Raw genomic sequence first — 27,395 nt, 5'->3', positions numbered from 1 at the left:
GTGGATGCTGGTGTGGAAGAGCAGGAGCGGGGCTGGGTGCTGAGGCTTCAGTGCCCTCCACTCGGCCAGCCTTTCTGTCAGGTCTGGGGAGGGAGCCAGGCTGGGTCCTGCCACAGCCTCAGCCCAGCTGATCCCCAGCCAGGCAGGCCGCTCATTTCAGGTAGAAAACAAGTTTTTCCAGTTTGTGGCAAGCAATTTGCATAAAGCAGGATGAATCTGGATTTTCACTAGGACAATAGGCACAGGGGAGGGATACCAGGATTAGGAAAGGGATCCCCAGTAACTGGGCTCTGGGCTCCCCCAGTCTGCTTTCCTATCTTTCTCTCCATGTAGGGAGCCTGAGATGCAGGGAGCCTGAGCGCCCCTGGGGGAGTCAGCACCCTGGGGGATGTAAGTATCCCGCGGGAGGGAGGGATGTGAGCACAGCTGGGGAGCGGGACACTTCATCAGCCCTGCCATCTTCCTTTCCTGTGGCCTCTGCAGTGGTCTGTGGTCTGGGCAGCATCTCACCCCTCCTTGGCTCAGGTGCACTGGGCCCAACGCAGAACAAAACCCCATGGTTCCTTCCCAGCCCAGAGAAGCCCCACAGAAGGGCATCAGGTCCACAACAGGACCCACCAAAGGGGGAGACTGGGAGAGTCTTGGTCCACAGGCTCTCGAGAAAGGCCAGGGAAGGACTATGGATTGGAAAGGGGTCCATGAACTGACCTCTGTTCACGTATCACAGAAAACCCCAACGACTATACCACAGGGTGAGGACAAGCACCGAGCTGGATGCAGACAAACCCACAGCACCGACTGCAGCCCAATGTCCAGGCTACAGTGCCAAGTCCTGTCCAATGTCCAGCCCACAGCCCGAGTCCTGTCCAACGTCCAGTCCACAGCCCGAGTCCTGTCCAACCTCCAGCCCACAGCGCCGAGTCCTGTCCAATGTCCAGCCCACAGCCCCGAGTCCTGTCCAATGTCCAGCCCACAGCCCCGAGTCCTGTCCAATGTCCAGTCCACAGCCCCGAGTCCAGTCCAATGTCCAGTCCACAGCCCCGAGTCCAGTCCAATGTCCAGTCCACAGCCCCGAGTCCAGTCCAATGTCCAGCCCACAGCCCGAGTCCTGTCCAATGTCCAGTTCACAGCCCCGAGTCCTGTCCAATGTCCAGTCCACAGCACCGAGTCCTATCCAATGTCCAGCTCACAGCGCCGAGTCCAGTCCAGGTTCAGCCCACAGCGCCGAGCTGGGCGTGAGCAGACACTGGCAGTGTGGACACCGGGACCCGTCCATGTGGCAGTTGCCGAGCCCAGGGAGGACGTGGGAAACAGGCTTCCATGGAACTAAGTTCTGGGGCTGGAGCAATAGTAAGGCAGGCATTTCTATTTGCCTTGCATGCAGCTGACCCAATTTGATCCCTACCACCCTGGAAAGGCCCCGGAGCCTGCCAGGAGTAATTCCTGAGCACCACTGGGTCTCTGTCACTGTCACTGTTCTCCCGTTGTTCATCGATTTGCTCGAGCGGGCCCAGTAACATTGTGAGACTTGTTATTGTGTTTGGCATATCAAATACGTCACGGGTAGCTTGCCAGGCTTTGCCGTGCGGGCCAGATACTCTTGATGGCTTGCTGGGCTCTCCGAGAGAGGTGGAGGAATCGAACTCAGGTCAGCCCAGTCAGCCGCGTGCAAGGCAAACACCCTACCCACTGTGCTATTGCTCCAGCCCCACCACTGGGTATGGCCCAAAAAAGGAAAAACAGAAATTCCATAGACAGGAACCCAGGCCAAGCATAAGAAACTGGGTTCCCTCCCCAGAGCACCTGGTCTTAGAGCCCGCCAGGAGAGACCCCCCAAACAAATGAAGAAAACTGTGCCGCTCAGATCAGATGTCAATCAGTGCTGCCCAGGGGGAGAATCTGTCATAGGGACCAGCTCACGCCTGTCACACTGGCCTGCAGGGCACTGACCCACGAGCGCTCCGGGAAGGGCAGGTACTGGCCTGGTCAGGAATGTGGGTGGAGGGTCATCTGGGCAGTTCAGAATGAGGGCGTGGACAAGGGACAAGTGGCTCGCAGAGAACCGCCTGCCTGCCCTTCAGCGCTAGAACATTCTGTCTGTGCAGTCTGGACACACAGCCTGTGAGTAGACAGTGCAGAAGGGTCTCTGCGGAGAAGGCCTCTCCCACCCCGCCGCAGTCCTACCTTCTGGCTGACCCTTGGCCCTGGCAGGGCTGCAGGAAGTGAAGGAAAAGGAGCACAAGTCAAGCCCAAGCACAGGGGCATGCCGGTGGGGGGTGTCCTGGCTGGGGCCTGGGGGCAGTCACAGAAGCCACTGGGTCGGCAGTGCAGGGAAGGGCACCCCCATCAGCAGGTCACTGGCCACCACCTGGGAGGGGCTGTGGAATGTGCGCCAGCAAACAGTCCGCCTTTGAGTACCCCCAGGCATCCGAAGGGCCAGACTAAGCTGCTCCGGGCAGGGCAGGGCGTGCCTCCTTGTCCAGGGGCCTCTAGGGTCAGCCCTGATTTTTGCCACTTGGCAGCCACCGCACATCTCCAGCCTTGGGGAGACAAGCACTAGCCCATCAGCCCCAGGAGGGCCTGCGGGAGCCCGAGTGACCGCTGTGCTGGTGAGCCGGTGACCAGGCAACAGCCCCTGCTCTGGCCCCCCCAGCTACAGTAGGGCACAGTCGGGCAGACGTTATGGGGCCTGGTCCGGGCAGACAGACGAACACTGAGGGCCAGAGCAACAGTACAGGGGAGGGCGCCTGACTTGCGCGCAGACGACCCAGGTTTGATCCCTGTATCCTGGAGGGTCCACCAAGCACCAGCAGGAGAAATTCCTTAGCGCAGAGTCAGGCGTAAGTCCTGAACATTGCCAAGCATGACCCCCAAATGAACAAACAAAATAATGGACGTCGCAGGGCCTGGTCAGGGGCAGATGCAGATGGACGCCGCAGGGCTTGGTCAGGGGCAGACGCAGACTGTCCCAGGGTCCTGGATCTCCTTAGGGGTCACAGGCCCTCCTAGTGACCCCTCAGGCCCTCATGGAACCCAGGTGGTAGCCCCGCTGAGGGCAACAGTGACCTACAGTAAACCCACACAGCACTCACAGACAGCCATAAACTCACACATGCAGAGGGACACAGATACACCCACAGAGGGACACCCAGACACCCCCAGACACTCCGGACACATCCCCCAGACACACCCCAGACACACCCATAGATACACAGACACATCCACAGACATCCCCACAGACACCCACAGATACCCACAGACACACCCACAGACACACACAGACACACCCACTGAGGGACACCCACAGACACACAGACACACCTGTAGACACACACAGGCACACCTACAGACACCCACAGACTAACAGACACAGATACCACAGACACCGATACCCACAGACCCACAGACCCACAGAGACTCCCACAGACACCCCTGCAGAAGGGCACACCAGGACACACACACACATGCCAACAGACATAGACCCACGGAGTCACACCCGCACAGACGCACAGGTGAGGGTATCAGAGTGGACACCAGCCTTGGAGGCCCGGTCCAGGGGCTGTGGTACTCACTGTCCTCGCCGGGGCAGGGCAGGCCGGGCTGTGCAGGGACGCTCGGGAAGACTGCAGAGGGGACAGAAGCCAGGTAAGCGGTGGCACCAGCACCCCTGTCTGCCAGAGGGGAGCCCAGAGCTCGGCCTTGTGGTGCAATGTCGACTCCGAAGCCACAGAGGGCTGCCCTGGGCTTGCCAAACCCCTGCCACCACACGGCCAGGTCTCGTCAGGGGTGTCCCCTCAGCCTCAAGCACAAAGGGCTGCAGTTCCAGCTTGAGGGACAGTGAGGGTCAGGGAGAGACAGTGAGGAAGTGGCAAAGCACTGCCCGGCCATTGTCCTTTTGGTCCCAGCTTTAGCTCAGCTGTCCAGGATGCATGCTGGGGGCCACTGACACTTGGGGGGCCTAACAGCTGAAGGATGACACACCTGGGGACCTCACACACTCAGGGCCAAACACCTGTGGGATCATCCACCTGGGGGATGATATACCTGGGGGCCTCACATCTGGGGAATGATGCACCCAGGGGCCAAAAACCTGGGGCATCTTACACCTGGGGATGGTATACCTGGGGGCCTCATACCAGGAGCATGATGGCATGCCTGGGGGCCAAAAACCTGGGGCATCATACACCTGGAGTGTATGATGTGCTTTGCCGCTTCCTCACCTCCCTCCCTGACCCTCACTGTCCCTCAGGCTGGAACTGCAGCCCTTTGTGCTTGAGGCTGAGGGGAGACCCCTGACAGGGGGGTCATACACCTGGGGGCCTCACACCTGGGGGATGGTACATGTAGGCCAACCACAGATGTACATACAGATGTGGCCGTTCAACCAGTTACTGAAAAAAACCCCAAACACTGGGAATCTAGGGCAGAAACCCCAATTCTTGGGCTGAATAAAGTGCTTTCCCAAAACCTAATTTCTGACCAGCTCTGAGCTTCCCACTGGGAAGACACCAGCACCCAGGGAAGAACCCCCCTTCTACCCCTGTCTAGGGCCCTGTCCCCCCACCTCTCACCCCTGTCTGGGACCCCATCCCCTCACCTCCCCGCCTGCCCGGGGCCAGTCCCCCACCACCTCTCACCCCTGCCTGGGGCCCCATCCCCTTCTCCTCTCTCCCCTGCCCAGGGCCCCATCCACCCATCTCTCTCCCCTGCCTGGGGCCTGACCCCCTCATCTCTCCCCTGCTCGGGGGCCATCCCCCTCACCTCTCTCCCCTGCCCAGGGCCCATCCCCCTCAACTTTCTCCCCTGTCCATGGCCCCATCCCCCCTCCTCTCTCCCCTGTCTGGGCCTGTCTCTGACACTGCCTCTTCAGGGCCTAGAACACCTGAAGGCCAGGATACCAGGGCAACAGAGATCAGCTCGGGTTCCTAGGCTGAGGGCAGGACCCCGCGCGGCCTTTGCCAGAAGCACCATCACTCCTGGTGGGCTCAGGGGACCCTAAGGCTGGGGATCAAACCCGGGTCACATGTGCAAGGCACCTACAGCTGTTCTGCCACTCCAGGCCCAGCACTTTTGCTTCTACCCAGGAAACATGAGAGTTGGACAGCTGCGGGGCCCCAACGCCTGCGTGCCCGGCACTGCCCTGCACGACCGGATGCAACACTGACCGTGGAAGACGAGCACTGCCCTGCGCTGACAGGCCAGGCGGAAGGCCTCCTCCAGCTCCATCTGTGAGGACACGGTACAGGGGTCGCCTGCAGGCGACAGATAGCACTGAGACCCAGGACGGAGCAGGCGCAGGAGAAACCTGACAGTTGCAGCCAGCTGCCTGGGGTCACAGGGACCCGACCACTGACCAGGGAGCAGGAGGAAGCGAGGGCAATGGGGCAGCCTCACCACCGACCAAGTCCAAGAGATCAGTGCCCACCTGCAGGAGCACGGAAGGAACTGGGAGAGGCCAGACGGGACAAGGGGTCTGCAGATGAGGGGGAAAGGAGGGCTAGGGGCTGCAGCTAGGAGTTGGGAACTAGGTGAATAGGGGCCTGGAGGACAAGGTCTGGGGGACGGGGGTCTGGGGGAAATGGCCTGAGGGACAAAGGCCTGGGGAACAGGGTCTGGGGGACAGGGTCTAGGGCACAGGGTTTGGGGGACAGGGTCTGGGGGACAGGGGTCTGGGGGACAGGGTCTGGGACAGGGGCCTGGGGGACAGGATCTGGGACAGGGTTGGGGAGAAAGGGTCTGGGACAGGGATCTGGGGGACAGGGATCTGGGGGACAGGGATCTGGGGGAAAAGGTCTGGTGGAGAGGGGTCTGGGGAAGAGGGTCTGAGGGACAAAGGCCTGGGGGAGAGGGTCTGGGACAGGGCTCTGGGGAACAGGGTCTGGAGGACAGGGGTCTGGGAGAGGGCCTGGGGGACAGGGGTCTTGGACAGGGGTCTGAGCGAAAGGGGTCTGGGGGAGAGGGCCTGAGGGACAAAGGTCTGGGGAACAGGGTCTGGGGGGCAGGGTCTGAGACAGGGATCTGGGGGATAGGGTGTGGGGGACAGGGTCTGGGACAGGGCCTGGGGGATAGGGTCTGGGACAGGGATCTGAGGGACAGGGTCTGGGGGACAGGGTCTGGGGCAGGGTCTGGGGGACAAGGTCTGGGGAACAGGGCCTGGGGGACAGGGTCTGGGGAACAGGGCCTGGGAGAGGGCCTGGAGGACAGACGTCTGGGACAGGGGTCTAGGGGACAGGGATCTGGGGGACAGGGTCTGGAGGACAGGGTCTGGGTGACAGGGGTCTAGGCGACAGGGGTCTAGGCGACAGGAGTCTGGAGGACAGGGGTCTAGGCGACAGGGGTCTGGGGGACAGGGGCCTGGGCGACAGGGGCCTGGGCGACAGGGTCTAGGGGATAGGGTCTAGGGGACAGGGGTCTGGGGGACAGGGGTCTGAAGGACAGGGTCTGGGGCCAGGGTCTGGGAGAGGGGTCTGGGGGACAGGGTCTGGTGTCAGGGATCTGGGGGACAGGGTCTGGGGTCAGGGGTCTGGGACAGAGGTCTGGGGGCCAGGGGTCTGGGGGCCAGGGACTGGGACACGGTCTGGGACCACAGGGTCTGGGGGACAGGGTGAATGAGAGGCAGGGTTTGGGGGACAGGGTCCCAGGGACAGGGTCTGGGACAGGGGTCTATGGGACAGGGGTCTGGGGGACATGAACCTGGGACAGGGTCTGGGAGACAGGGGTCTTGGGGATAGAGGCTTGGGACAGGGTTCTGGGGGACAGGGCCCTGGGGGACACAGATCTGGGACAAGGGTCTGGGGGACAGGGTAGAGAAGGATCTGAGGAACAGGATCTGGGGTCAGGGGTCTGGGACAGGGGTCTGGGGGACAGGGGTCTGGGCGACAGGGACCTGGGGGACAAGGGCTGGGACAAGGGTCTGGGGGACAGAGTGAGAGGCAGGGTTTGGAGGACAGGATCTGGGGGACAGGGTCTGGGGGACATGATCTGGGAGACAGGGGTCTGGGGGAGAGAGGCCTGGGACAGGGGTCTGGGGGACACGGGCCAGGGACAGGGGTCTGGGGGACAGGGTCTGGGAGACAGGGTCTGGGAGACAGGGTCTGGGAGACAGGGGTCTGGGGGACAGAGGCCTGGGACAGGAGTCTGGGGGACAGGGGTCTGGGACAGGGCCTGGGGAGCATGGTCTGAGGAGCAGGGTTGGGGCTGGAGCGATAGCACAGTGGGTAGGGCATTTGCTTTGCACGCGCCCACCAGGGTTCAATTCCAAGCATCCCATATGGTCCCCTGAGCATGCCAGGAGTAAATTCCTGAGTGCATGAGCCAGGAGTAACCCCTGTGCATCACTCGGTGTGACCCAAAGAGCAAAAAAAAAAAAAAAACCAAAATAAACAAAATTGAGGAGCAGGGTCTAGGACAGGGTTTGGGACAGGGGTCTGGCAGACAGGGATCTTGGAGACTGGGTCTGGGGGACAGTGGTCTGGGCGACAGAGTCTGGGGGACAGGGTCTGGGGGACAGGGGTCTGGGGGACAGGGTCTGGGACAGGGTCTGGGGGACAGGGATCTGGGGGATAGGGTCTGGGGGACAGGGGCCTGGGGGACAGGGGTCTGGGGGACAGGGACCTGGGGGACAGGGGCTAGGACAGGGGTCTGGGACAGGGGTCGAGGGGACAGGTGCCTGGGGGACAGGGTCTGGGACAGAGATCTGGGGGACAGGGTCTGGGAAACGGTTTGGGACACAGGATCTGGGACAGGGGTCTGGGGGACAGGGTCTGAGGAGCAGGGTCTGGGGGACAGGGTCTGGGACAGGCATCTGGGGGACAGGGGTCTGGGGACAGGGCCTGGGGGACAGGGGTCTGGGATAGGGCCTGGGGGTACATGTCTGCAGGCTCCTGGGCTCAGGACCAGAGTCTGTCCCTGCCACAGGGCCTGAGCGTGTCCCTGCCCCCAGGCCCAGACCTGGTTGCTGACTAACCCCTTCCAGAGCCCCAGCCCAGCGGGCAGCCACAGTCCCTCCCCGGGACGCACCTTCGCTGTCCACCCACTTGAGGGTGAGCGGGTGGCTGCCGCTGAGCCTGCACAGGCCACGCACTTCCGCACACAGCTCCTGGAAGGTGGTGGCTGGGTCCACGCTGCTGATGAACAGGTCCCTGGGGGGGCACACGGGCAGGGACCGTGGGTGGCTCCCACAGAAGTCCCGGGTGCCACCAGGTTCCCCCAGATGTCTCAGAAGAGCCCAAGCTCCTGATCCTGACCCCCACCCCAGGCGCACACAGCCCTGTTGGGGGTCTGGGAGGCGACTCCAACCCCTCTCAGGAAGGACATGAGAGTGCTTGGGGATGCTGCTCACCCAGAGATAAGGGAGGGATACTGCCCCCAGGCACTGAAACAGGACCCTTCAGGGGCCCCATTGGCCCCTGGAGCTCAGCAGGCACCCACCCAGTATGGGGGTTTGCAGGGCTGAGGGTCACCCCCAAGATAGTCCCCTTCCTGCTGGAGCTGCTAAGAATCAGCTCTTCGGGGCTCCCCTTGCCCAGCCCAGTCTGGAGGGTCAGCAGAGGGGAAACTGAGGCAGGGGGCCACGCACACTCCCTCCTGGAGCCTTGGAAGGGGTGGCACTGGCTTTTGCCTTCAGCTGCCCCAGGACATGTGCCAAGAGAGGAAAGGGTGAGGTGGACCCAGGGCTCTGGGAGGCCGTCCCTGTCCAAGCAAGGGCAGGGGCTCCAAAGATGTCCAGTTGTGACTGCAGCCCCAAGGGGACCCTAACATCCAGCTTTTGGGGGGACCACAGCCTCCTTCTAAGAGACCCCGCGTCCACCACTTGTTCACCCCTGGTGGACAAAGACGGGGCCAGAGTGAAGATTAGCCTGGGCCCCGTGTTCTGACCACCCACATTCACACGTTCCTGCTGTCCTGAGTGGCCCCTGGGGACAGGGCTTGAGGATCCCCAGGGCCGAGTGTGAAAAAGAAGCCGAGGTGGGCGTGGGGGTGTCAGTGAAGCCTCTCTGCCCCAGCACCAGGCGGGCACGGCGGGAGGACCTGGAACCAAGCGCGGCCGCGGGACCCAGCCGGGAGCACCGCGCCGGCACCGCCCGCCCAGCCGAGCGCGTCCAGCCCACCCGCCCGCAGCGCCCGCTCCCACCGACTGGCCGGCGGCGCCCGCGCACCAGAGCACGGCAGTCCGTGCGGGGGGGACAGCAGCCCCGTCGGTCCGCCCGCCCGCCGGCCAATTCCCGTCCGCGTCCAGCAGCCCCGCCGGCCCGACGCGCTGCGCCGTCTAGCAGCCCCGTCCCGCCGCCCGTCCAGCGCGTCCCGCCGCCCGTCCACCCCGCTCCCCCGTCCAGCAGCCCGGCTGTCCAGCCCGCCGCCCGTCCAGCCCGTCATGCCCGCCGCCGTCCAGTCGCCCGTCCAGCCCGTCCAGCCCGTCCGGCCCGTCCGGCCGCCGGCCTCACCCGCCGTAGTGCGCCTTGAGGCGGACGCGGCCGCCGCTCCCGTCCATCTTGGGGCGCGTCCGGCTGGGCATGGCGTGGACGGCGGTCAGCGAGGCGGCCCGGCGCGCGCGTCAGGGCGCGGGCCGGGGCGCGGGCCGGGCGGGCCGGGCCGGGCGGCTCCCGCTGCCCCGGGGGCGCCGGAACATGGCGGCCGGGCCGGGCCGGGCCGGGGCCGGGGCCGGGGCGGGGGCGGTGGCACCTGCGGCCAATGAGGGCGAGGCGGGGCCCACCTGGACCAATGGCGCGGCGCGGGCCACCTGTGGGGCGGGGCGCGGCCCACCTGCGGCCAATGGTGGCGCGCGGCCCCTCGCGGGACGCGCCTCCGGGGCCCCGACGCTGCGCTCCGAGGCCAGACTCCGGCGGGCCGGGCCGGGCGTCGGCGGGGCGCGCCTCTCCCCCGACCCCCCGCCTGTCTGGACCGCGCCTCGCGCCGCCGCCCGGCCCCCGCGCCCCGACCCTCCCTCGCCCCCTCCCAGCGCAGACCCGGGAGCTGCCCCCCACCCACCGCCCCTCACCGCCCGCCTCACGCTCTCCTCCCCCGTCCCGCTCCAACTTCCCTCCTCGCTTTCTCCTGCTAACACCCAACGCTTTCCCTCCGCACTTCCCCTCTCCTCCCGCTCATCACATCCGCCTCTCCTCGGTTTTCCCCTCCTCACATTCCCCCTCGCCCCTTCTCACTTCCACTTCCCCCTGCACTTTCCCCCTCACTTCCCACCTCACCTCTCCTCGCATTCCCCCTCACTCCTCCTCACTTCCTCTTCACTTCCTTCCCTCCTCACCCCTCCTCACTTTCCCCCTCACTTCCCCTCCTCACTTCGCACCTTACATCCCCTCACCTGTCCTCACTTCCCTTCCTCACTTCCTCCTCACTCTCCTCACCCCCATCAATTCCCTCCTCATTTCTCACTCATCTACTCCTCTCACTTCTCCCCTCTTCACATTCCCTCCTCACCCCTCCTCACTTCCTCTTGACTTCTCATCTTCATCCCCTCCTCAGTTCCCTCCTCACTTTTTCCCCCTCATAACCCCTCCTCACCTCTCCTCATTTTCCCCCTCACTTCCTCTCCTCACTTCCCCTCCTCACTTCCCCTTCGCTTCTCCTCACCCCTCTTCAGTTCCCTCCCCGCTTCACCCTCCACTTCTCACCTTCACTTCTCCCTCACTCATCTCCTCACACTCAATCCTCCTTTCCTCACATTCCCCCTCACCCTTCTAGCTTCCTCTTCACTTCTCTTCCTCACTCTCTTCTCGGTTCCCTCCTCACTTCCCACCTCACCCCTCCTCACTTTTCCCCTCACTTCCTCTTCACTCTCCTCACTCCCCCTCAGTTCCCTCTTCACTTCTCACTCTCATCTCATTCCTCTTACTTCTCCCCTCCTCACATTCCCTCCTCACCCCTCCTCACTTCCTCTTCACTTCTTACTCCTCTCCTCAGTTCGCTCTTCATTTCCCCTGTCCTTCCTTCCTAGCTGCTCTCCCTCCTGCTAGGGTGTGTGTGTGTGTGTGTGTGTGTGTGTGTGTGTGTGTAGGAGGGCTGCAGAGTGTCTGTGTGGGAGAGGGAGAGGGCTCAGCACTCTAGGGTGGGGCTGGGGACAGGCGTGTGGCTGCCAGAGTGAGTGCTGTGGGGTTAGAAGCCCCCCAGCCCTGGCCCCTCACCCCCTTGCTGTCTTGAACCACAGCAGGGCACAGCCAGGACCGACCAAGTGTGAGGGACAGTCACCTTCCTGCCTCTGGCGGGATCCCCGGGGCACCTCAGAGCCCTGGACTGAGCACCAGAGCCTCTAAGAGCCACCTGTCACCTGAGCACTGTCCTGGAAGTGGGTCCCCGGTGCGCCCCCACTCATTGCTGCAGCCCCTCATGACAACCAGAAGCTAGTTCCACGCCCTGGTTGCCCCCTACCCCGCAGGTGTCACTTCTGCCCCATCCTCCCCATGGTGTCACTGTTCGATGGCCAGCACTGTTCCCTCCCCAGCCACCTTCATCCTCTGCCGGGATGTGGTGGCTTGGTGCCTGTGACCTGCAGAGGGAGGAAGGAAACCAGCTTATAGATGAAGATCCTCAGGACCAGTATGGGGTCACAGTGGCTTCACGGGCAGGGTGCCGCTTCTGACCCCCTGATCATGTACCTCAATGGGGGGCGTGGGGCAGACCGTGCCATGTGCTGCCCGCTGTGGGCCGGGGAGACTCCAGGCACGGATCTCTGAGCAGACCTGGCCGCTGGCAGCTCAGGCGTCTCCTGTGCCCCAGCCCCGCTCTGGGCAGCAGATGTTTCCTCTGCCGCGCGTCACGGGGTTTGCGGAAAATGACAAACAACAGCCTCCACCTCTGTGCACTCATTTGTTCCACTGCTGCTGACCCACTGGGCCCGGTGCTGGATCCCGCCAGGATCTGGGTGTGGGGGATAACCAGACATGGCTGCTGGGGTGCAGGGGTCACAAGGCTGTGGCAGTGCTGTGGGAGGGGTGCCCTGAGCAGCCCTTCCCTGAACATGCGACTCTGAGAGAGGCCTGAAGCTTTCAGGGAGGGCAGCGCCCTCCAGTGGGGGCTCCTGCCCTACACCTGTCTGACCTCACAGGCAGCAGCTCCTCTGTGTGTGTGTACACATGTGCTTGTTTGTGTGCACATGCTTGTGTGTGTGCATGTGTGCATGCTATAGCACATGTGTGTGCATGCTTATGTGTACACATGTGTCTGTGTGTGTGCCTGTGAAGGCATGTTGCATATCCATGTGTCTGTGTGCACCTATGTCTGTTCTTGTCCCTTTGGACCTCCTCACCTCTCGGCTGCATTCCTGGGCTACTCCCTTCTCCCTCATTCATCCTCTCTCTTTTCCTCCTCCCCTTCTTCTTTCCTCCCTCCCTCCCTCCTTTCCTTCCTTCTGCAGGTCCAGCCAGGCTGGCAGTGCCCTCGGAGCTGGTGGCTTGGCGGTTGGTGCAGTGCAGAGATTCCCCAGTAGAGGGTGTTTGGGGGCAGGAGGAGACAGGGTGGTTCTTACAGTCTAGGTAGGAGTCAGGCTCAGCCTTGGGGGGAGCTGCCCCGTGACCCCCAGCAGTGCCCCTGTTGGGATCCCAGCATCATGACTTCCGGGCCTCTTACTGTCGCTTGCTCGGTTCACCACTGGCCCATCTCCCCATGGACAACTGCTCCCTGCTCCGGTCAGATGCAAAGGTCTGTAGATCCTGTGAAGAAGGTTGCAGAGGGAGGATGGGAAGGGCAACAATGCCTTGCATTCTGTCCACCTAGGTGTGTCCCCCAGCACCTCATAATCTCCTGAGCAGGCCAGGAGTAGCCTTGAGAACAACTGAGTGTGGCCCAAAGATGTCCCCCTCAAAACAACACCTTGTGAAGACCCAAGTAAATTTGTCCTGTGTATGCATGTGTATATGTGCATATGTCTGTGTGTCCCTGTGCCTGTGTGTATGTGTCTGTGTGTGTCTGTGTGTGCGCATGCCTGTCTGTATGTGTCTGTGTGTCCTTGTGGCTGTGTGTTTGTGTGTATGTGTCTGTGTGTGATTGTGCCTGTGTATGTGTCTGTGTGCATGTCTGTGTATGCATGTCATGTGTCCATGTGCCTGTGTGTATGTGCTTGTGTGTTCATGTGTCTGTGGTCCATGTGCCTGTGTGTGCATGTGCATATATATACATGTGCCTGTGTGTATATGTCTGTGTGTGCCTGTGTGTGCATGTGCCTGTGTGTATGTGCCTGTATGTATGGGCTTGTTTGTTCATGTGCCTGTGTGTGCATGTGCTTATATGTGCATGTGTCTATGTATGTGTCTGTGTTTGCATGTGCCCATATGTGCATGTGCCTGCATGTATGTTCCTATGTGTGCATGTGCCTGTGTGTATGTTTCTATGTGTGCATGTGCCCATGCCTATGTGTGTGTCTGTGTGTGCATGTGCCTATGTGTGTGTCTGTATGTGCATGTGCCTGTATGTGCATGTGCCTGTGCGTATGTGCTTGTGTGTGTCCCTACACGTGTGTGACATGTTTGTACATCTGTGTGATGCGCATGAGCTGGAGGGCTACTGGGGTTGTCCATGTGTGCAGAGAGAGAGCAGAAAGGAGGACTGGCAGGAGAGGGTGTCAGGGTTTTGGGGAGGGACCTGGTGAAAAGGGAGGGATGAGCCTGGGCCTGCTGTGCTCCACACACTCCCACTGGGCTCACACCCTGTAGTGGGACGTGTTCGTGTTGTCCTGTCAGGGCAGTGTGTCATAGATGACTCCAGGGTCCAATCCTGAACAGGTGCCAAGGCTTCCTCCTCTTGGAGGACCCTTTGGTTCCAGGGTCAGTTGGAGATATGTGGCTCCCTTCTAACGTGGCTCCCTCCTAAACGTGGCTCCCTCCCAATGTGGTTCCCTCTTAATGTGGCTCCCTCGTAACGTGGCTCCCTCCCAACGTGGCTCCCTCCCAACATGGCTCCCTCCTAATGTGGCTCCCTCCCAAAGTGGCTCCCTCCCAATGTGGCTCCCTCCTAATGTGGCTCCCTCCTAATGTGGCTCCTTTCCAATGTGGCTCCCTCCTAATGTGGCTCCCTCCCAACGTGGCTCCCTCCCAGGACATGGCTCCCTCCTAATGTGGCAGCACAGCTTCACTCTGGATAAAACCCCATGAGCTGGGGTGGCCCAGTGTCATGTCCTGCTTGCACTATGGCAAGATGTGCTGTAGCCCAGTCCCCAGTGCTGCTGTGGCCTGGACGGCAGGAGGCAGAGAGAAGCCCCTGCTGCACCCTCGTGGGCACTGGCCCAGATTATATTTAACCCAGAGCAAGTGAGGGCTGAGGAGGTGGCTCCCACGCCACGGTGACCATGGCAACTGTATGGCGGAGCAGGCTTCGGGGAGTCCTGTGCTCAGCCTTCTCCCAGTTTCCGGGAGCCCACAGCTTCCCTGCTGTGCCCACCTGGAGAACCCCCCACCCCCACCTGGGACCCCACCCGTCTGCTTTGCTTCTTCACTGTCAGAATGCAGGCCAGGCCCTGGGCCCCCCTGGGACTCAGGCCCAGGTGACAGGTGACAGGCAGGAGCTATGGGAAGAGCCGCAGACAGGAGCACTGGGATCCTCCTGGAAGGGTGCTGCAGCCCCCAGACCTGAGATGCTCCCGCTGCTACCTGCAGATGGGGCAGGGGGAAAGAGGAGGGAGGTCAGGGGCGGGCAGGGAGGTCAGAGGCCCTCAACCTTGTGCCAGGAACAGTGCCCTCGGGAGCTAGTACAGGTGGGCGCTCCCAGGCAGGGGGGCCCTTGGTGGGCCTGGACAGCTGCCGCATACAGCACTGGCCGCCCCTGCCCCGGGCCCCAGCATGAGGGCCTGAGGCTGCCCCCAGTCTTTTTGTCCATGAACCCCACTTGGAGAGTTGGCTGCGGCGCCCACATACTCGCCTGCCTGAACCCCAGGCTTGATTTCTAGGTGGACTGGAGAAGCCCCCTCCTTACTTCCTTGCTCCTGCCACCTCCAGGATGTCTCCGAGGTCCTACTCACTAGGAACAAGGGGTCCCTACTTGAAAGAGGGCTCCTGCAGCTGGGGAGGCTCTGGTGAAAGCAAGACAAGGACAGAGAGAGACAGAGACAAAGACAAAAGAGACAGAGCGACAGAGAGACAGGACAGATAGGCAGAGACAGATACAGTAAGACCCAGAGACAGAGACACGGGGGCGCCGGAGAGTTGCTCTCAGGAAATCTCCCTGTGCTCAAGTACCATCTCAGACCCTGAAGCTCTGCTCGGAGGGGACCCTGATTTTCCTCCCCTGTGTCCTCCCTTCTGAGCCTGGGAGGTGACTGTGTGCATGTCCACTGCTGTTGTGGGGTACCACTCGGCACCCCCCCACTTCAGGAAAGCACTTGCCCAGCACCCAGGAAGCAGCTCCAGGCCAGCCTCTGTCAGCCATGCCCTGTCCTGTGAATGACCGTGAGGGGACCCTCCCTGCCCTCTGCCAGTCTCCTGGGCAGGAGGAGGGGGCAGGAGCAGGCAGTGTGATTGCAGGCTGCAGGATCCAACAGCCCACCCTGCCCGCTGCGTGGGTGCCCAAGGCAGCGAGGCGGCTTTAAATAGCATCTGTGGGAACGAGGGCGGGGGCAGAGAAGGCAGGAGGGGACAGGGAAGGAGGGGGGGTACAGGGAAGGCAGCGGGGGACAGGGAAGGCAGGTGGGGGGACAGGGGATCTAGGGGCAACCGGTGGGTGGGGCAGAGTTCCTCCCTGTGTGGGGCTGGGGTGGGCCCAGGCACCTGCACCAGGGCCGAGAGGAGAAGGCTCACTGGCCACCTGCCTGCACCCGACTAGCTGTCCCAAACAACACTTGCTCTGACTCCTGGTCCTGCCCCAGGTGCTGGCCAGTGCTGGTGTGAGACAAGGACAGAGAGAGACAGAGACAGAGACAAAGGAGACAGAGAGACAGGAGAGATAGGCAGAGACAGATACATAGAGACCCAGAGACAGAGACACTCATCTGCCAGGCTGGTACCCCAGGCGCTGGCCAGTGTAGGTGCAGCCCTACTCGTCAGCCAGGCTGGCACTGGCCCCTCAGACCTGACCGGGGTCCGAGTGAGGGGCCGCACCGGAACTGGAGCTGCGGGTCAGTGTGGTGCTGGCACAGCCCGCTGTCCTCTGCTCGGACACAGCAGTGTTCTCTGGGGGGTGGCCAGGGAGGACAGGCAGAGCCCTTCAGCTGACCACTGGGGGAGGGGGAGAGCAGAAGCCCCCAAGTGCTCTGGACCCACTGATGGACGATGGGCAGCTTGCTCGAAGTCTGGCCTTCCGGAGCAGCTGTGGCTAATGGCCCTGAGTTGCCTGTCAAGCGTCACTGCAGAATGGCAGGGGGCCGGGAAAGGGTGATGCCCGGACACAGCTCGCCCTGAGAGGGAGGTAGGCGCAGCACAAGAAGAGGCAGAGGCTCCCGCGGACCCAGGGCTTTATTGGCTTCATGGCACCCCGATCCTTGAGGGCAACCCCAGAGTCAGGCCTGGGCACAGTGGCCATTTGGGAGTCCCCCCCCCCAGATTGCCCGGGGCCCAGCGGGAACAGCCTCAAACCTATCTGTACTGAGAAGGGGGATGGCAAGGGGCAGGCAGGAATGAGGAGGGGATGGGCAGGGGGGAGGAAAGGGGAAAGGTGGGGGGCGGGCAGGAGTGGAGGACAAGCAAGAGGGCAGGAGGGGGGAGGGAGGAGAGCCAGGAAGGAGGAGGGATGCAAGAGGGGAGAAGGGATGGGGAGGAGGGAGGAGGGAGGAAAGAGGACAGGTGCGAGGGGGAATGGGGACGGGTGGGGGGGTGGGCAGGACAGGGACAAGCAAGAGGGCAGAGAGGACTGGGGAGGGGGAGGAGAGCTAGGAAGAAGCGGGGAGGTGGGAGGGCAGGTGTTGGGTGGCTTCAGGAGGAAGGTTGGGTGGCCTGGAGGGGAGCCATGGGGACTCGGGCTAGCCCACTCTGGCACTTGGGTCTTCACAGGGCGTAGGCCGCCCAGTAGATGACATTGACGGCGGCAAAGGCCGCGGGGAACACGGCGCGGGCGTAGGTGTCGATGGAGTCTGCATCGATGGGCTTGAAAAGTGCACGGAGGCTGCCCTGGGTGGCTGCCGGGGCTGCCCCCTGCTTCTTCATCTCTCCTGTCTCCACCTCCACCGAGCGGTAGGTGCCCATGAGGTTCCCGGGGACCAGGCGCTGAGGGCCGGACAGGGCCAGCTCCCTGCTGACGCCGGCCGCAGAGAGCGAGAAGAGCACAATGGCGTTCCTCACATCCATCTGCAGGGAGAGGAGGGCAGCTCACGGGGGCGCCCGGGCGGGGCAGTGACACGGGCATCCTGGAACTGCCCGCCGGCTCACCTCCACCCTCTGGCTCACACTCTTGGCCTTCTGCTTCTTCCTGTAGTCGGCGTTGAAGTGAGCGAAGGCGTACTCCACCAGCGCGGCAAACACAAACACATAGCAGATCCAGAAGTACACGTCCAGTGCCTTGATGGCCGAGGCGCGCGGCAGGGAGGAGCGGGCACTCACCATCAGCGTCGTCATGGTCAGCACGGTGGTAATGCCTGCGGGCACCGGGGTGGGGTGGTTGGAACCCCCAGCCCTGCCGGCCACACCCCGCTGCTACTGGCCCCACTGCCCCCAGACTCCCTTGCCCAGGCATACCGAGAGACACACGGGCGGGCACGGCTGCCTGGCTGATCCAGAAGGAGACCCAGGACATGGCCACCAGGAGGACGGATGGCATGTAGGACTGGATGATGTACACACCCCGGTTTCTCCGCAGGTGGAAATGCAGGCTGAGCCTTGGGAACTGGCCGGCTGCCAGAGAACCGTCTGTCCCCTAGGGCCCGGCTCATCGCGCCCCACGCCCACCCACCTCTCCATACTGTCCAGTGACCCCTCTGGCCCCTGAGGAAGGACAGAGTTGGATCAGGTGTGGGCCTTGAGTTTGCTGGCCCCGCTAAGACCCAGGGAAGGGTGTGTGGCCCCTCCCTACCCAGGGGCAGGCAGCAGGAGCAGGGAGGGGACAGGGCAAAGCAGGCAACTGGGGGACTTTACCCAAAGCACACCCTGCTGCCCAACCTTGGAGCACAGCGAGTCCCTGGGAAGGACAGAGGGGCCCAAGAGAAACCCTGTTCACTGTCCGCTCCTGCGTGGCTGCGGCGGTTATCTCATCCCTGGGAAGAGGCCCCATACCGGACTTAAAGTTCATCAGCTCCGAGGTGAAGCGGTAGCTGGTGATGGTGAACTGCGCCAGCTGCAGCTTGTCCAGCCCGTGGATCTGCTCCTGGTTTTCCGACCAGTAATAGATGATGTCCTCAGATGAGTAGCCGTCTGTGGAGCCACACAGCCAGGTGACCAGGTGAGGGGGCGGGGCCAGGAGCCGGAGCCGGTACCGGGCCACACCCCCACCGCCAAGGCCACGCCCCGAGAGGCATGCCCTGTGAGGCCACGCCCTCAGCAGGCCACGCCCCTACGGACCCCGCCCTCTGCGGACCCCTTTCCCCCTGCCCCTCTGCACGAGACCCTGCCCCTGGCAGGCCCTACCCGGTGAGGCCCCACCCTCCACATGAGACCCCGCCCCCGGAGGGCCCCGCCCCATGAAGCCCGCCCCCTTATGCAAGGCCCCTCCGTGTGAGACCCCGCCCACCCCGTGAGCCCCGCCTCTTCTGTGACGCCCCACCCTGTGAGAGAGCAGTGTGGACACCCCCCCCCTCCCCGCCACCTCTGGGCAGGCTGCATTGGCAGTGCCCTTCAGAGTGCTGGTGCTGGCGACATAAATACCAGAGCCTGGCGCCACGGAGAGGCTCCCCCCAGAGGGTGCTAGCCATGGAGCAGACCCATGCCTCCTGACCCTCCTCATTCTCAGGGTGGTCCTGCCACAGAGCCAGGCTGAGTTCAGCGGAGTCCTGAGCCCTGTCTCCCAGCCCGTTCCCCACAAGGCCACTCACAGCTCTCCAGATGCAGCATGCACTCCTGCTCGTCCATGGGGTACTTGGCCAGGTCCATGTCACAAGCCACTGTGGATGTGATGCTGTCAAAGCAAAGTCTATGGTGAGGGTGGGCATGGACAAGGTGCTGCCAGCAGCTCCTGCCTGAACAAAAACGCCAGCCTCCTGACTCTGTTGCAGCTGATGCAGCTGGGAAGGAACAAGAGCTCTACCCTGGGTGACTGTACTCGGGGCCTGTTCTGGGATCAAGAGCTGGGTCTTGCTCGTTTCTATTGGTGAATGCAGCACTAATGCTGATTGGGGCGAGGAGGCAGGGAGGTCAGGTCGGCCGCAGTGAAGGTCCAAGGTTCTGCCAGCCCAGGGAGAGTATGGATTGTCCAAGACAGTTTGGGTTCTTCTTGGTCAGGGGACACACTTGGTGGTCCTCAGGCTTTCTCCTGCCTGTGCTCAGGGATCACTGCTGGCTCTGTACTCAAGGCACCATATGTAGTACCAGAGGTTGAACAGGATGGCCAGAAGCAAGACAAGTGCTTCACCCCACAATACTATCTCTCTGCCTCCACACCCTGAAAAGTGTGGACTCTTATGCCAATATCCCACTTTTATTTTATTTGTTTTGTTTTTGGACCACACCTGGAAGTGCTCAGGGGTTATTCCTGGCTTTGCACTCTTGGCAGGGCTTGGGAGACCATATTGGATGCTGGGACGGGCATCAAACCCGGACTGGCCATGTGCAAGGCCAATACCCTCTACCCGCTGGACTACAGCTCTGCTCCCAGTGTGAAGATAACAGCCTCCTCAGACTGTGCTTTGGGTACCACATTTGACATGACCCTCCACCAGCCCAAAGATGAAGCCTTTCTGAAGGCTCAGATGAGGTTAGTATTGTATAGTAACAAAGCATGTGCATGTGTGTGCATGTGTGCTGCGAGTGCAAGCCAGGCCACGTGCATGCACAGTGTGAGCTGTGCCAGCGAGCCTGTCCCAGTCATCCTTATGTAAAGGGAGTATTTTTACTGATGGTCTGTGGGTGTGTTTGGACATCATGCTGGAGTGCACGGCAGAGCCCTCTGTGAGACTCGCTTTACTGTGGCACACCTGGAGCAAGAACCACAGCACTGTAGCTCCCCCAACGTTCACACACATGTGAGCAGTGACTCCCACCAGCCCCCATGAACTGGGTTCCATCTATCCTTGGCACAGTGACGCCAGCTGACAAATGTCAGTGTTCATGTGCCTCCACACAAATGCTTAGTGTTGGGGCCTGAGCAACAGCACAGCAGGTAGGACACTGGCCTTGCACGTGGTCGACCCGGGTTCAATCCCCGGCACCACTTGTGATTCCTGAGCACAGAGGCACGAGTTAGCCCTGAGCATCAAAGACCCAAACCAAAGCAAACACAAACCCAGTGAAGAGGTGGCAGGCGCCAGCGTCACCTGAATGATCTGTGGGGACAGAGGGAAAGAGGGCGCACCCTGCCTAGGGCTCACCGGATGCTGTAGAGAATCACCCCATCGGGCTGCAGCCGGATGAGCTTGTTCTCCACCGTCACATCGTGGAACCAGGCCGACTTGGCGTTGACGATGAAGGTGTCTGGGAGCCAGAGCTTGTCGACGAAGCGACTGTCCAGTCCCAAGGTCTCGTTGGTGTGGCTGTAGGAGAGCCGGCTGTCCCTCCAGCTCTGGTGCACAAACACCGTCATGGTGTACTCCTGAGGGGTGGGAGGCTTTCAGCATGGACACAGTCCCGGGGTCCAGGCTGTGGGTGCGGGACGGGCAGCACCTACCATGTTGGCCTCTGAGATATGGTCAATGCTGGCCACTTCGATGGCCAGTGCCACGTTCACAGGTGGTCCTGCAAGGAAGGTGCAGAGCTGTAGGGGTGGCACTGAGTCTGTGCCCCACATACAGGAAGGGGGCGGGTGCCGCTCAGCCTGGGAGGCCTAGCCCCTTTGCCCCAGCTCAAGGTCTGATGGCCCCCGGGGAGCTGGTCTCTCCTGGACTCCACAGCAGGCACAGTCAGCACACCCACCTCCAATGCCGGGCCGGAAGTTGCGGGCGTAGCCTTCCACCAAGCTGTCCAGATTGGGGAGCCAGGAGATCTCCAGGTTAGAGCCGACATAGTCCCCAATGTCACTCACAGCTCTGCAGAGGCAAAGCCCACAGTCTGGCCGGGCCCTGGGAGAGCTTGGTCCCAAGTGCTGAGACGGGGTGGGGCAGGGGGTGGGCAGGAAGACCCCTAAGGGACTCGCATTAGGAATACTGAAGCCTCCCCACTCCTCTACTTGGTGGACCAACACCAGCCCCTGGCCAAACCCGGGTGGCTCCCCCCATCCGTCCCCCGAGGGCAGCTGGCCGCAAGGCTCATCTCGCTCGCTCAAGCCTGGACCTCTGCGAGAGCAAGAAGGTGTCCTTCAGCTCTGAGGATGGTGGCATGGACGCTCCCGAGGCTGAGGAAGAGGAATGGCCGTGGGGTCCCACAAATGAGCCAACCAGACCAGACTGTGAGCCCAGGGAGGCCACCATCCTCCAGGCAGGCCCCAGAGCCCCTGTTTCTACATGCTCCTGGAGACACGCTCATGGAGTGGGCTAGCCTGATGGTCGGTCACATGGGCTGCTTTGTCCCACAACCCAGGGTCGGCCCCTGCTGTGTGGAGCACCTCACACGCCTGTCCACTGCACCCCGGGTGCCCTTTGCAGGGGCCCGCCGGGGTGTGTGCAGGGTGAGGGTCTGAGGAAGACACTGAGGTCCTTTGTAGCCTGTGAGGCCTGGGCAGCTGTGCCAAGTAGCCGGGACACTGGGTACGGCCGCCCCCCTCGCCACAGCCCCTTGTCGTGGACTGCAGCCAGGAAACCCAGGCGCTTCTCAGGCACACAGGGCCCGGGCCGGGACGTGCCTCCTTGTGCTCCGCCTGTTGCCCCCACAGCTCCCATCGCCAGGGTCCCACCTCAGACTCTGACAGCCCTCCAGACCCCAGCATTTGGCCCTGCCTCTCTCTCTCAGGACTCCTACACCCTTGCTTTCTCTCGTTGACCCCTACACATCTTTCTAATCCCGTCCAAGTCCTCCCCAGGGAGTTATTCCTAGTCACACCCACCCACTCACCCATCCACCCATCACACCCATTCATCATCTACCCGTTCACCAATCTATACCCCACCATCACACACCATCAATCTATCGTATCACCGTCCACTCATCCACGCCAACCATCTGCCATCCAACCGCCATCCATCCATCCATCACCCTGCTACCCATCCACCCCACCCCCCACCCCGCAGCCTGGAGGGCTCCTGACTCAGTTGGTGGCCATGGGAGGGCGGTGGTCTTGGGTCCAGCTCTCTGTGGGAGGAACCGCACCACAGTTTGGGTGCCAGAACCCTAAGGGCCTTCCACCTCAGGCCCGCTGTTCCTGCTGCCTCTGTGCTTCTGACCCCCCACTCTTCTGACCCCAAGGGGCACAAGGACTGCTGTCCCTCAGCAGCACCTGGCACTGGGCGTGACTGAGGGGTGGGGGGGAATGTCTTCAGACATGAGTCTGTGGGCTGAGTCTGGCTGCCACAGTGACACCAGCACCTGGTCCCGGTCCCCAGGGCGGCCCAGTAAGTTGGCAGGCAAGAGCGGGGACGCATAGCGGGTCAGTCCCTGAGGTCGCAGCCATTGGAGAGGGCTTCAGCCAGGGAATATTCACCATGTTACCACCGTGGACAGAGTCCTCCTAGCCCCTGGCCTGTACCCACAGGAGCCCTGAGTTGGGTTCAGCCCCGGGGCGAGGGGGGGGGGCGGGAAAGGGCTGGAAGGCTGGTGGGGGAGCCCCAAGTCCCCAGCTGATGGGGCCTCGTGTTGGCTACCAGCCTGGAATAGACCAGAGTGTGTGTACAGTTCTGGCCGGAGTATTGCTGCCTCAAGGGCAGAAACAGGCCCAGGAGTTGCCGGGAGAGACTCCCGCAACCCGGTAGAGGGGCAGGGCGGGCTCCCAAGTGAGCTTGGCAGTCAGGCGCGGGGTGAAGCTCCCGGCTTCGGAGGCAGCTGGCATCCCAGCCTCACCCTCTGTCCTTCCTGTTACCTTGAAGTCGGAGAGGAGCAGGAGGAGGAGCCGAGCTTCCCAGTACTGGTCCCCCAGCCCCTGGGGAGTGATCCGGGAGCACTGCCAGGTGTGCCCACCTCCCCCCCAAACAAACACAACCGGGATGCCAGGCTGTGCTCCCACCCCACCCCACCCGGGACCTGGGTCCAGTTCCCACCTCGCAGCAGCGGGTCAAGTGCCCTACCAGGACGGACCGCTTCGGCCGGCCGCGTTAGGGGGTGCCGCTGCAGCCTTAGCCCCAGAGCCGCACCGGCCTCCTGCGAGTTTGGGGGAGGGGCAGGCCCGTCGTCCGTCCCCTCGCGCCTGCCCCGCTGGCGGGGAAAAGCTCGCTCCACCTTCTGGGGTCCAACACCGCAGTCCTCCAGCCCTGAACGGCCCTTCCCAATGAGCGGGTCAGGGGGCGCCACCCGAGCCGGTCCCCGGAGAAGACCCCGGCGTCCTGCCCGCCCCAACTCCCAGCCGGGCTCCGCGCGTCCGCCCGGAGTTGCCTTGGCCCGGGGAGCGCCGCTTCAGCACCGGGCGCGGACAGCGGCGCGGGCAGCGGGGACGGGGAGCGGGCAGCGGGGACGGGGCGCGGGGACGGGGCGCGGGCAGCAGGGACGGGGCGCGGGCAACGGGGACGGGGCGCGGGCAGCGGGGACGGGGCGCGGGCAACGAGGACGGGGCGCGGGCAACGGGGACGGGGCGCGGGCAACGGGGACAGGGCGCGGGGACGGCGCGCGGAGACCGCGCGCGGGCTCACCTGACGCCGCGGAGCAGCAGGAGCGCGGTCAGCAGCCGGGCGGGCGCGGCCATGGCCGGGCAGGGCGGGCGGGTCGCTCCAGCCTCTCGGCTCCTCCCGCCGCTCCGGCTCCAAAGTTGCTGGCGGCGCGGCGGCGCGGGCGCACGGGCGGGCACCGGGCACGGCGCGCGGCGCGGGGGCGGGCGGAGCGCGGGGGGCCCCCTCGCCCGTCGACCCGCCCCGCCGCGCCGCTCCCGGGTCGGTCCGCGGAGACCCCCTCGGGCTGCCCACCCTAGGGCTGGAGGCGGCGGGACCGCGGGCTCGAGCGCCTGCTCCTGCCTCGGCTGGGGGAGCTGCCCTTGGGCGGGGAGGGGCGGGGGGGCGGCGCCGGCCTCTGCACCCCGCGCCCCGCACCGCCCGACCTTTGCCCCGCAGCCTGGCCGGCCCGCGTCTAGACAGGCGCCGCTGCTCAGGCGAGCCCACTGCCCGGCGCCGTCCAGGCGACCCCACCAACCCCACGCCGTTCCGGTGACCCCCACCAACCCCACGCTGTCCCGGTGACCCCCACCAACGCCACGTCGTCCCGGTGACCCCACCGCCCCGCGCCTTCCGGGAGACCCCACACTCCTACGCCCCCCTCCTTGGCAACCCTCTCTACAGCTGTCCCGGTGACCCCACCTCCCCACACCCTGGCTGGCAGCCTTTGGCCCCTCAGATGCTCCGTAGTCTGTCTCAGGCACTGTCTTTCTCAGCGTCTGTTCTGCCGCCTCTGGGGGTGCCCAGTCTTGGTGCCCCCTTTAGCAGGGAGCTGGTGTCACGGGGCTCCCTTCCACCCCGGAGAAGGCCTGGATGCTGATGGTCAGTGAGAACAGCCTCACCAGGTCTCACCCCTTCCTTCAGGCCTCTGGCTCTGCTGGATCAGGTTGCCAGCTGCATTGTTGGGTGACATGGGCTAACAGAAGAGAAGGGAGCAGGGGCCTGCACACACAGACCAGAGTCGCGACCCCCCCCACAGGACCCCCATATTTGCCTTTCCCTTTCCTTTTCCTCCCATCTTCCCACGCCTACAAGTTTTGCATCTCCATATTGTCCCAATTGCTTTTACTCTGGACCCAAAGAGGAGGGACTTCCATTTCCCTCCCAGTCACCCCCTGTCCTTCCTCCGGGGCTGCTGCTGCCAGAAACTCACGCCTACACTGGCCGTTGCTCACCGCATGTGATCCTGGGGTCCGATATAGGGTCGTGAAAGCTCTTGCACTGAGCATCCCAGGGCCCCTTTCCCGTCTTCAGGTGCTTTGGAAAACAGTTTCCTGCCCACAGGAGCCTCTGCCACACCCAGTTGATGTCCCTCCACCTGTCCCCAGGTCTCTTCATCTTTTGTTAGTGACTTTGGGTCACACTTGGCAGTGCTCAGTGCTCAGGGTTCTGTGCTCAGAGATTAGTCACGGCAAGGCTCAGGGGACCAGTTTCTGGGGATCAGACCTGGGCCCCCTACCCGCTGTCCCATCTCTCTGGCCCCCAGAGTCTCATCCACTATACAGAGATGAGCTCCAGTGTCCAAGACCATGGTGTCAATTTGGTCAACCCCACCAAAGGTAAGGAAGCTAGGACCGTGGTCCTGCGTGCTTGGCTCTCTGGCACACGCTTTCCTCCTGGGGAGAGCCGAGGAGTAGCCCTGTAGTAGCCGAGGAGTAGCTAGTCTCTAGGCATCAGATCCACCCCGCTGCGGCTTGCCAAGCACATTACGCAAGGGTCCCCAAAGATGCTTTCCGGGGAGCAAAGCACAAGAACCAAGGGCTCCCAGGTTCTTTTTTTTGGGGGGGGCTACACTTGGAGGCACTCAAGGGTTACTCCTGGCTCTGTGCTCAGGAATTACTCCTGGCGGTGCTCCAGGGACCACATGGGATGCCGGGGGGTTGAACCCGGGTTGGCTGCATGCAAGGCAAACGCCCTCTTTGCTGTACTATCGCTCTGGCCCCGACCCCAAGTCCTTTAACAGAATCCAGTTCCTTCACCTCTGCAGCGGTGGCACTGGCAGGGGCTGGGCACTGCCTCCCCCGAAGACCCTGGGGGTTCCACCGCTCCTGCCCAGTTGCTGATAAGAGCTTGGGTAGGTGAAAGGGGCCAAGTGCACGGGAGGAGGCTCTGGCTTCAGTCAGACTCTGGGTGACCCTATTCTCTCGTGGCACTGCTGTGGGCATTGAACAGGGATAGGATCAGAGGTGGAGAAATTTCCCCCTCTGCCCACAGGACTGCACCCCTAGCTGGGCTGTCTTGGCCTCCTTTCTTGGTTCCCTGCTGTGGCAGGCTCAGCCTCCTTGGCATGGCACTCACCCTGAGCGTGTGTGTTCAGTCTCTGCTTTTGCATGCAGGAAAACCTTCTGCTTCCCCTTGACACAGAACAGGACACACTCATTTGCCCGGAAACTCTGTGTCCTGACCCCCCGGCTAGCTCCCCCCACCCCAAGGACAGTGACACCTGAGAGTTAAAAGGCTGTGCCCACCCTGGTCACTGGGCCACTCAGCCAGACGTTGTGCCACTCTCTCTCTTTCAGGAAAGGCTTTGCCAGGTGCTCGCGGCCTACAGGAAGGATAGTGGCATGTCAGAACCCCGGCAGGGAGCTGGGCGAATTTCAGGGTGGCAGCAGGCTGGGGCCCAGGAGGTGGAGATGAGTCACTGGCCCGGAGGGAAACTGCACAGTTAAATTTAAACCCCTGCCCTGTCTGCCGGGGAAGGGCTTTGTTATTTTCCTGGGGAGATGCTGCAACGAGATGACAGGGACAGAGAAGGTTTCAATGGGCTCAGAGTGGGATTATCAGTCCCATGATTTTCCAGCAGAATCCGCTCACTTGGCGAGCAGGAACTTGGCAGGAAGCACGGGCTGTGAGCCACACACATGCAGCCCAGGCTCCCCCGCCCCTTCCACAAAGACCAGTTCACTAGGAAACCAGCCCAGCTCAGTGGCAGTTTTTAGGCAGGAAGCCTGTGAACCAATAAAGCGTCAAACGGGGAGCATTGTCTGCCCCAGCGCCATGGCGTCCCAGTACGCTTGCCTAAGTGCAACGCGGAGAAGTCACAATTTTATTCTGGAGCTTCATGCTTTGTTTTTGAGGGGTGGAGGGTGCCAGGGGTCAAACCCAGGCCCAACAGACGTGAAAGCATGTGCCACCACTGGGCTACTGGGTTTGGAAGCGGCCATTTGAGTTCTTCTGAGTGATGGACAGCGCTAAACACAAATTAGCATTCCCAACAAAAGGGCTGTCAGGGCAGTGATAACTGCTTTGTGCCTCAGTGCCAGGTGACTGACACGGCTGCCCTGGAGAAGGCTCTGAGGGGGCTGGCCACCTGCCAGCCTGGCGCCAGCACCGGGCCCTGGTCTCTCTCAGGGCTAGCGATAACCCCTATATAGGAAATTTGCTGACATCTTTTTTTGTTTATTAGTCTGGCTTGATTTGGGGCCACACCTGGTGATGTTCAGGAATCGCTCCTGGTGGTGCTTGGGGGACCATATGCGATGCGGGTGATTGAGCCCTGGTTGGCTGCAAAGCTGTAAATCTCTCCGACCCCTTGCTTAAATCTACTTGATGTTAGACTCCAACGCTGCCACTTCCTCCCGGAAAGACCCGACTGAATGAGCCACAGTGCTCCCTTCAGCGACGGGCCAGGCACTGTCCAGCTTCCGGGTTTCAA

General features: G+C 62.5%; 2 protein-coding genes across 3 annotated transcripts; both read right to left on the bottom strand.

Moving 5' to 3' along the window:
• Positions 1-1,186: 1,186 nt before the first annotated feature.
• On the bottom strand, positions 1,187-9,538 carry LOC130036495 (protein kinase C zeta type-like). The gene is made up of 5 exons (XM_056128337.1): positions 9,444-9,538; positions 8,020-8,141; positions 5,166-5,252; positions 3,511-3,623; positions 1,187-1,246 (listed from the first exon to the last, which is right to left on the bottom strand). Exons 1-5 carry the CDS (start codon positions 9,512-9,514, stop codon positions 1,187-1,189), a joined length of 453 nt encoding a protein of 150 aa, XP_055984312.1. The 5' UTR covers positions 9,515-9,538.
• A 7,329-nt stretch (positions 9,539-16,867) lies between these two features.
• On the bottom strand, positions 16,868-23,894 carry GABRD (gamma-aminobutyric acid type A receptor subunit delta). 2 transcript variants are annotated; one of them, XM_056128442.1, is made up of 9 exons: positions 23,726-23,894; positions 20,928-21,040; positions 20,683-20,789; positions 20,387-20,607; positions 18,896-18,978; positions 18,141-18,278; positions 17,607-17,762; positions 17,301-17,506; positions 16,868-17,219 (listed from the first exon to the last, which is right to left on the bottom strand). In XM_056128442.1, exons 1-9 carry the CDS (start codon positions 23,776-23,778, stop codon positions 16,920-16,922), a joined length of 1,377 nt encoding a protein of 458 aa, XP_055984417.1. In that variant the 5' UTR covers positions 23,779-23,894; the 3' UTR covers positions 16,868-16,919. The 2 variants fall into 2 exon arrangements, with proteins under 2 accessions (XP_055984417.1, XP_055984418.1); XM_056128443.1 differs by having other exon boundaries at positions 20,683-20,750; positions 23,726-23,892.
• Between the last annotated feature and the right edge of the window lie 3,501 nt (positions 23,895-27,395).

The sequence above is a fragment of the Sorex fumeus genome, unplaced genomic scaffold, assembly GCF_029834395.1.
Source record: "Sorex fumeus unplaced genomic scaffold, SorFum_2.1 ptg000064l, whole genome shotgun sequence".
In the NCBI taxonomy this organism is placed as follows: Eukaryota; Metazoa; Chordata; class Mammalia; order Eulipotyphla; family Soricidae; genus Sorex; species Sorex fumeus.
Note: the sequence above shows the minus strand (reverse complement) of the source record. Positions and strands in the feature narration are given on the sequence as shown.